Raw genomic sequence first — 9,503 nt, forward strand, 5'->3', positions numbered from 1 at the left:
AGCATGTTATAAAAATATAAAATTGTGCAAATTATTATGCCACTGCCTATCTACTGTCAATCTTGAAGTGCGCTGTTGTGGCGTCTGTTGATACCCTGTAACCACCTGCACAACCAAAATAAAGAATAAAAAAAAAAAAAATATCCACATATAAAACATCAGTAATGTCATTTAGATTTGTACATAATTAAATCTTCGGTCTATGTTCTCTGTGAGGTACTCCTCATTCAGCAAAATATTAGTAATAAGTACTTGAAATCTGCCTCTCTATAATGCAAGCTCTTCTATTCTAGATTGTTGTTTTTGAGTTTTATTTTGTATTACCATGCTAGATGTTGTATAGTAAATGTAATTTTTTTTTTGGTCTATCATTAAACTATATACTCCCTCCTTTTCCTACTCATTTATTATTTTTGAGGACTATTAATCATTATATTGGAGATTTTGAGGCTATTTTACCATGTTCCGGGCTTAATAACCCCTCCTGTGATATTTGATTTAGGTATGAATATCTCAAAAGGCCATTTAAGTCACAATAAACTATTGTAATCTGTTCAGGCAGTTCTTCATCTTGACATCAAAACCGAGACAGAGCAGTGTGCACAGTTACCCTGAAAAGCAAATCTCAGCTAGTATTTCCAAGAAGTGTTTTCAAAGATTGTACATTAGAGTTGAGTAACCATAAATTGTGATGGCTTCCTTACGGGTTCGCAACATACTTGTTGGTCCAGTTTTTAATTATCTACACTAAGTTTACATGCAGAATGGTTTCCAAATTTGATTTAACTGCACCATGCTTTACAAACACATGTCCAACATTAACAAGAGTAAGATGGCCTGAAGAACAGTAATGTATTCTTTCAGTAAGAGATCCTCTCTTAATACTTGTGGGAAGTGTTTTACAGGGTAAGACATCTGTCATGTTTCAGCTGTAAATGTCTTCAGAGTTGCTAGTATCTTAACAAACGCCTTCTGCTTTTTCTCTTCTCAGTATCTCTTGGATTTTTTGATGATATCGTTATACCTCCGGAGTCCTTGCAGCAGCCAGCTAAGTTGTATCCTTTTAAAGGGGCAGCAGCTCCGACAATCAGCGAGAACGGAATTTGAACTTTTAGGTCCTTTAGTATCATTTGACCTTTTTTGACCTTTAGTATCACATGAAGATTTGTCCCTGTTGTCAGCTGTTCCCAAGTTTATTCTTAACGCCTTCGTTTTCCAATTTTGGATCATGTTTGCATATCATTGACGGCTAACCCCTCCACCTCTAAAGTTCTGCTTTATTTGAGACACAAAATGAGCCGCTATATAAACAGAAACTAACATGACCATGCTGGTAGGTTTAATGGGATGGGTAAGGTTTACATGTTTTAGAAACTTTTGAAACCTAAAATTCTCACTTAACACAATACAGAAAGAGGAAGTGTTGGAAGCAGTGCTGTAGATCATGTGTCCAGCAGTGTTTCTCATAAGACATTGCAGTTACCACGTGCCTTTCTCAGACATGATGGTTTTATTCAATCATAAAAACAACCTGCACCCTAACATGCCTTTAGCATGGATGTCTGTGGTTTAGGTACTATGTTCTTTTTACCAGAAATGTTACACCGTGCCCTGGCTATAACTGAAAAGAATACAATTTGTTTTATTGGAATTAAATAAAAAAATATATATATATTTTTTTTTATTAAAGCTTCTGTGAATGTTTTTTTTTTTTTTTTTTTTGCTATTTCTTTTACTCTTCAAGTCTCCTTTTTATAGTGTATTTTTTACAATTTTATTTAGTTTTTTTTAACCCAGTTTGACTATTTCCTTAACTTTTCTTCCTGTTAGCGATGAGACAGAGCAGGTTTGGGTTTGGGAATATGAGACAGACGAGGGCGCTCACGACCTATATATGGATGTGGGGGAGGACATTCGGTTTCGGATAGTAGATGAAACTTTTATAGACACATCTCCAGCTGGACCAAGTGCTGCTGAAGGATCTTCAACAGCAGCTACAGAAGAAACACAACGCAAGGAAGCCCCATATACTTTAGTGGTAAGTGATACTGAAGCCGTGTGATGTTTCAATCCTATACAATGCTGGTGGGAATAATTGACCACTGGTGCCAGAACCATTATTCCAAGGACAGCCCATTAATCCTAAAGTACCGGAGTATGACAACAAGAACCAGCATAAAGTAACAAATATCCAGGTAGTAAGACGGTCTGGATCACAACATGAATTTGCAGTATAATTGCACAAAGGAAAGCTTTGTCAGCAAAATTGAATACTGGGCACACTAGCTAGATGTTGGTGTTAATTGCCACATTTGCCACAAATTGAGGCCTTGGTATCAAATGTGGCCAGCTATGCATTTTCCTATGCGCATATTTGATGAGTGACACAATTGCATTAGGCCCACCCCATAGGATAGCATTGACTCAATGCTTCCCTATAGGGATTTCACTGACCCTGGGTGTCTTCATGCAGAGCGTGTGGACGACCATCATCATTTAGGGGACCCGCAGTTCGGTAGACTCTCGGAAACTTCTCTAGTGGCCGTGTGGTAGCTGCTTCAGGCAGTCTTGGTTCTGCAATGTAAACATTGCAGTTTCTCAAAAAACTGCAATGTTTTACATTGCAGTAATAGGGGGCACATGGACACTGCACCCAGACCACTTCAATGAGATGACGTGAACTGGGTGCCTTTAAGCAGCCCTAAGCAAACAGCGCCCCCCCAGTTTAGAAGTTCTTGAAAGGTTTTTTTTTGAGCAGTGAGACTGCAGTGGCATGATCAATATACCAAAACTACTTTGTTTAAGGAACACTATAGTGTCAGGAATACAAATGTGTATTCCTGACACTATAGGTTAAAAATTCATAGGAAAGCATTGGGAGGCTGTTGCACATGTGCAGCAACATGCTTCACCAATCTGCATCTCCTTATAGAGATACACATTGTGCAGCACTGACCCAGGACTCTCCTCTAGTGGCCATCTGAGTGATTGGCATTAGAGGTGTTCCTAGGCAGTAATGTAAACATGGTCTTTTCTCTGAAAAAGCAGTGTTTACATTAAAAAGCCTGCTGGGATACGCCATAGACACCAGACTATAGAGTGTGACTATATGGTGTCCCTTCCAACCCCCCTCCAGTTTAGTAGATATATGACCAATGAATGCATGCATATTTTTATGCATGCATTCATTGGGAGTATCGTCTAAAATAGCTTACAAAAGCTGCAGTTCTTGTGACTGCAGCCTTTGTAAGCCCCTCCCCCTTTTTACCTAGAAGAGACTTTCTAAAGTGCTTTTGGCGTGTGGAGTGGTCCTTTTAAACGGTTTTAACTCTTGGAGTATCCCTTTAAATGAACACTCCACTGTCCAAATGCAAAACAAATACTATTTAACAGATATACTCACAATGGAGATATGCATGTATTCAATTATGCATTTTTCATTGGAATTGTATCTCAAAACAGCTTGCAATAGTTGCAGTTCTCTTGTCTGCTGCCTTTGCAAGCCCTCTCATTCTAACCCTGCCCAGACTTTCTGTTGCTGTCCAATCACAGACTTCCCAATGCAGCTCAATAAGAAGTCTTTGCAAAGCACGTGCTCTGGGCCAGTACTGCCTCTTGATTTTAGCTCCACTGAGCTAACCAAACCAGCAATGAACTGGACCTGTGGTCTGCTTGAAAGCCCAGTGGGTGTAACAAGATTGATTTATAAGAGTGGCAACTTCTATTGAAATCTGCACTTTTTGTAAAATGGGGGAAAAGAGGGCACACTCTTCACGTACTAAGCATATCCATCTATATAAATTCATTTATTTTTCTTTCTTTCAATATTAATAGGGTTCTATTAGTGAACCAGGACTCGGCCTGCTTTCCTGGTGGACCAATAATTGAGGGGAGGGAAAAAAAAGAAGCATATTTCCATAATTTCGATACAATGAACATTTCGGAGGAATGAGATATTCTGGCCAGTATTAGCCAGTGAAAGCACAAAGGAGTATGAACTTACAAAATGGATTTTGAAATCAGAAGAAGCTAAAACTTCATTTGAAGTAGCGGAAGGAAAATGATTGTGCAATGCTTTAAAAAAAAAAAATTATTTACAATTGATAGCTAATGCAGTAAGTAATTTTTTCAGTGCTGTGTGTAGGGATGGAATTTTAGATGGATCAATTTAAATCATATATTGACGGCAGCACAGGAACATCTCCTGAAATACATCTGATCATAACTGAATATAACACAAAAAAGGCTTGGTAATATCACTATGTTTATGTTTTTTCTTTCCCCATGTTTTTGCATTGATCGGTATAAAGTCTAAAAAGTTGGTGCCTTAGTTCTACTAGTTCCTACTGTAATTCCCATGGACTGGCAACCATAACTTTTAAGGTTTCTTGATAGTTCAATTCATTTTAAGTGTCATGCACAGTAGTAATATCCTCAAGCTAAGGGACTGGAATTTCAACTTTTGTATTTATTTATTAAAAATGCACATAAGTCAAATATGGGAAACAGTCAATGACATTCTTCATTTCGCCCAAAAAGCACTTGCTCATAGATTAACGGTAAGAAGTATTTTACTATGTGTTTTTGGGATCACAACAATCCAGGGGAAATTTATTCCCAGCACCTTCATCAGAATATGTATGTTCCCTCTTGATCTGCTCCATATAAATGAATGGAAGATTCCAAGTACCATACTTACTACAGCACACTCAGCCAACGATGTACCCCTGCCACATAACTCAGGAGAACTACCGCCTCTTTGAAGGCTGAAGAGGAGACAGGAAGCAGCTCCTGGTAAGAAGTCCAGCTTAGGACTTTCATCTCTCCTGCCTTGGAGACTATGCTGGTAATGGCACCAGGCATAAGAAGTGAAACTGTTCTAAAACAAGCTGACTTGAAATAGGGAAGCCATGGCTCTCCTCACACCATAACCACTACAGTATACATACATTCTCACACATTCCCAAACATATACTTTCATATACACAAATGTATGCTCTTTCCATCAAAATGTTATTCAAAAAGCAATTCAAACTTCTAATGTGATCTGAAAGCAGCTTTGAAATACTGATGCAATTTTTTTTATTTATTTATTTTTTAATGGTTGGGTTTTTTTTATGTACCAAACATTGGGTTATGGTTAACTGAAGACCCAACTGCAAAACCTAAATTAAAATAGCCTAGACAGAACTCCTCGATTTAGCCACAATTCTGCTATGTCTTTCAGTCATGTTTTGTGAAAATAAAATCCATTCTGTGCTACTGCTAATAATACTTGTAAATAGTACAAGTATGTGTGAATGCAGGAGTAAATTTGAGTAGTGTCAGTAGGAATGGATTTTATTAATGCAGGTTGTTTGAGGCTGAAAGCACCTTCTTATTTGTGTCACGTCTCTAATACTCGTGTGTGTGTATATATATTATATATATATATATACACACACACACACACACACACACACACACATATCCCTATCTATCCCCCTACTTATGTCAGAAATCACCCAGTCTTTCTACCCAAACAGCTCAGTCAACACTTCTGGTGTCACATCTATCCTCCCTTCTATTTATCTACTCAATCTCATACCTATAAAATACTTCTCTCCCCCACCCCATCATCTTATTTGTCAGCTGAAAGTGTCCAAACTAGGTCATTCTCTGCCAGGTGTCCTCATGGCTGTTCCACTGCAGCAGACGGCACACTCTGTGTTCCTTAGTCCACTTTTCACATCATGCTGTGCTGTAAAAGCTATGAGGACCATTGGCAGAGGGTCACATCTTTTGCTGCATTGGAGTCTCTCACACTTGATGCAAACATAAATGTAGACCATCACAGGTAATCTACCAGTCATCATGGAGATAGACCATGAGATTGCTAGGCCACATGCAAGTTAAAGGGACAAACCGACCCCCCCCCCCCCTTATATTTTACAAAAAGGTCATTGGGGTATATCTACTAAACAAGGATTTAAAAAATCTATTTATCTGGGCAGTAGAGTATCCCATTCAGGAGTCAGTCTTTGCATTGATGCCTCTACTGAAAGAGCGGTGCATGCAGTCTCCAGTTTCCTTAAACAATGAATCCGGTTGCATAAAAATTGTCAGTGAGTGGACGCGTGGGGTGAGGTCTCCTGATTCCTGGTAGAGCCGGGGGAGATGCATGACACATGAGAAAAGCATAGCAGTCGATCAGTGTATCCCGTCGAGCGCGAGCAAAGTGCCGCAAGCTGTCTGGAGCCGCGAGCTGTTTGGAGTGGGGGCTGGCTGGAGACCAAAGACCGGAGGACTGAGGACTGGCAAAACGGCAAAAGGAGATGGAGTGTCCGTAAGCAATCAGTTGTTAAAGCCTACAACAGTATTAAGCTATAAACAAGCCAAAATTAAGCTTATAAAAGGGAAGGGAAGGGGGGGAAATTGTTATATCTATATAAGGCTTAAAAAGCTATATTAAAGTTACATTAAAGCTCAGTAAAGCACATTAAGCTCATATTAAGGCTAAGAGTCAAGAGCTAATTAATAAAGAAGGAAGGAAAGAAAAAGGGAAAAAACCTCACAGACTGTTTGCAAAGCTAATAAGCATGAAGGCTAAATGAAAGCTAAGTGAATGAATTGAATGATTTAACAAGTAGCAGTATACAGCGGCTTGCAACATAGTAGCAGGAACCAGCAATTCATAGCAAGCTGCAAATGGTAACAAGTGGAAATTGGTGATCTGAAGTGGAAACTGCGGTAAGCAGAAGGGGAAAAAAAGATATATAATATAACACAATCTTTGGAAAACTTCAATTGTATTAAACCCCTGTTAACCTGCTTAACACGCTACGAGGAAGTTACTGAGGAGTTGTTAATAAGTTAATGAGTGGTTGAAATCCTCTGTTGTGGGTGAAGCCTAAGGACATTGGCAATTCCCTAAGTGATAAGTTGTTGTTGGCCTTTTTTTAATTTTTTTTTTTATTTATAACAGTTCTCTGGTATCCGCTGCCTGTTATTTATTTTTTGCTATAAAAGGAAGGGGAAGGAGAAGGAAAGAAGGAAAAAAAAAAGGAAAAAGAAAAAGATGCCTCCATCTAAACAGACAAAATTGACGGATTCGACAAGATATGCAAAGAAAGACTGTGACGGTACAATCCGTTACTCCGTCAAGCATTCCCTTCTTCCCATAAAATAAAATCACCAAGTAATCCACAGAGTAATAACTTGCTGGTCTCGCCAAATAATCCAAACATGAGCCAAAGCTTAATGCTGGAACAAGACTGATTTACTGGCACACAGAACTCACAATTTATGCAACACATAACTCCTCCTCTGGGCCAGGCTAGCTAATTGAGTTCTTACAATACACATAACTCAATTATCTGCTGGCCAGAACATTTACAGTTTTTAACAATTTCAGAAAAGTACTTTTCATACAACATACAAACATAATTCCAACATCCCTGGGTAGCTGAGAATACTGGTGGTCATATATCCAAATTTCACGAAGTTCCGTTCGGTAGTTTCCGTGTCGCATCGTGTGGAAGTTTGACCGGCTTGCCATGTGGAGGTATCCGATCTACAGTTCCATAGAATCAGTAGCAAGAGCCGGTCTCCGTTCGCATCTAACTACACGAAAACCACAGTTCGTATGGTATAGCTGGTTACCTGTGAATGTTCCCCTCATTCGGTAGATTCTATCTACCGAACGCCAGTTTGATTCGTGGAGGGGAACGTATTCTTCCAGGACTTCCATGGGGACCGGGCGTTCGCATGGTTGCGTGCCGAAATTAGTTCCAGGCAATCCCTGCATAAGTCCCGCTGACCGCGTTCGTGAGTTCTAAGATGGCCGCCATCCTTTGTTCTCGCCACGTGTTCGTATGCCGAATGGCGGCCACCTAGTAGCAGTTAAGTTGCGGTTTCTCTGTGTTCTAATGCTGATTGCTACCCAGGGTGTGTGGTCTCTGTTCGGTAAACGAATACAGTTCTTTTACACATTTTAAACCGAACAGATACAGGTATTAAAACAGCAGGGAGAGGGTTTAACTGAGGGCCCACAGGCAAGTACATGGAAAATCCTTCACAAAGACAGGCAGTGACAAATACAGGAGGAAGAAGATGAGGCTATGGCCGTTGCTGGTGTAAGAGATATTGAAGAGGAAGAGTGTGATCTCATGCAAGATAATAAAGATGAAGGACACATATCTAAGAAATTTTTAAAACAAGTACTCCAGGATTTAAGGATAACTATAAAGGAAGATTTTGCCAATATTATAACTAGTATACATCAGGAGTTATCTGAATTAGGAGACCGCACTGATCATTTGGAGAAGAAAAAAAATCGGATGATTTGAGTAAAGCGCATAATGAATTAGATGAGAAATTCATTAAATTGGAAGAAGAAAATAGAAAATTATGGCACAAAGTAGCAGATCTGAAGGACAGATCACGCAGAAATAACGCAAGATTCAGAGGCATTCCAGAATCAGTTGAGTCTAATAAAATTGTGGAGTACATCACAACATTTTGCACAATTTTGCTCCCATCTATGGATAAGAGCTGTTGGGGTATTGAAAGAGCTCATAGACTGCCAAAACCTGCAAGATTCACGTCGGATATACCACGGGATATTATTGTTTGTTTTTACCGTTATACTGCGAAGGAAGCTTTATTTTCTGCAATACGTAAGACATCAATATTACCTACTCCATATGAAGCAGTAACAGTTTACACAGACTTATCACCTCTCACTATGGCAAGACGCCGGGAATTCTCCCAGTTTACCCAAGTACTACGTGATAAAAATATAGCTTATCGATGGGGATTCCCTACAAAAATTATAATATGGAGGAATGGGAAGTTGACAGTATTGGAAGATCCAGCAAAGGGCGAGACTATCTTAAAAGAATGGGGATTTGAAAATGAAGGGGGAAAAGTATCGAGACAAGTTGCCGCATCCCAAAGTGTACGACCAGAATGGAAGATGGCAGGAAGATACTCAACGAAATCTTAAGGACAAAACTATATTCCTAAAGTCTATTGTGTGTTTTTTTTCTCTTCCTCCAAATATATTTGTATATTTTCAAACTAATGGGCAATGGGATATTATTTTGTGACTAGGAGGGGTTAGGGAACCACTGCAAGGTTACCATTTTGTTTTTCTTGTTTAGCAATACTAGTTTTTTGTATGTATACAGAATAGAAATGTAAACGTGGTATGGCAGAGGTATGTCTTAAAACGGCTTTTGAAATAGCTTAATATACATACTCTATGAATAGGTTAACAATTGGATAAGGTTTATGGGACTGTGTATTTGATAATTTAATGAGTGGGTATTGGTGCAGTTTGTGTCCCAGCTGCTTTAAAGAGATAATAGGTAAATGTTTGGTTCTGGATTAAAAGCAGTGTGGTAACATATGATCAGGTCTTTTCGATGGATTGTTTACCCTGTATAAGTATGCCCCTTTTTGTAGAGGGGAGGGAAAGGAGGGAGGGGAGAAAGAAGGAAGGGAAGAAAGGGAAAGGGGAG

The 9,503-nt window shown here is 39.2% G+C and overlaps 1 protein-coding gene across 2 annotated transcripts in view; it reads left to right on the forward strand.

Moving 5' to 3' along the window:
* Nucleotides 1-4,469, forward strand: part of POLR3H (RNA polymerase III subunit H) — a 21,972-nt gene extending 17,503 nt beyond the window's left edge. For both annotated transcript variants that reach the window (XM_063426368.1, XM_063426367.1), the window contains exons 5-7: nt 992-1,055; nt 1,831-2,038; nt 3,835-4,469. In XM_063426368.1, coding sequence (XP_063282438.1) covers nt 992-1,055; nt 1,831-2,038; nt 3,835-3,888 — 326 coding nt within the window. In that variant the 3' untranslated portion in view covers nt 3,889-4,469. The remainder of the gene's footprint in view (nt 1-991; nt 1,056-1,830; nt 2,039-3,834) is intronic.
* The last annotated feature ends 5,034 nt before the right edge of the window (nt 4,470-9,503 follow it).

The sequence above is a fragment of the Pelobates fuscus genome, chromosome 7 (genome assembly GCF_036172605.1).
Source record: "Pelobates fuscus isolate aPelFus1 chromosome 7, aPelFus1.pri, whole genome shotgun sequence".
Lineage (NCBI taxonomy): Eukaryota > Metazoa > Chordata > Amphibia > Anura > Pelobatidae > Pelobates > Pelobates fuscus.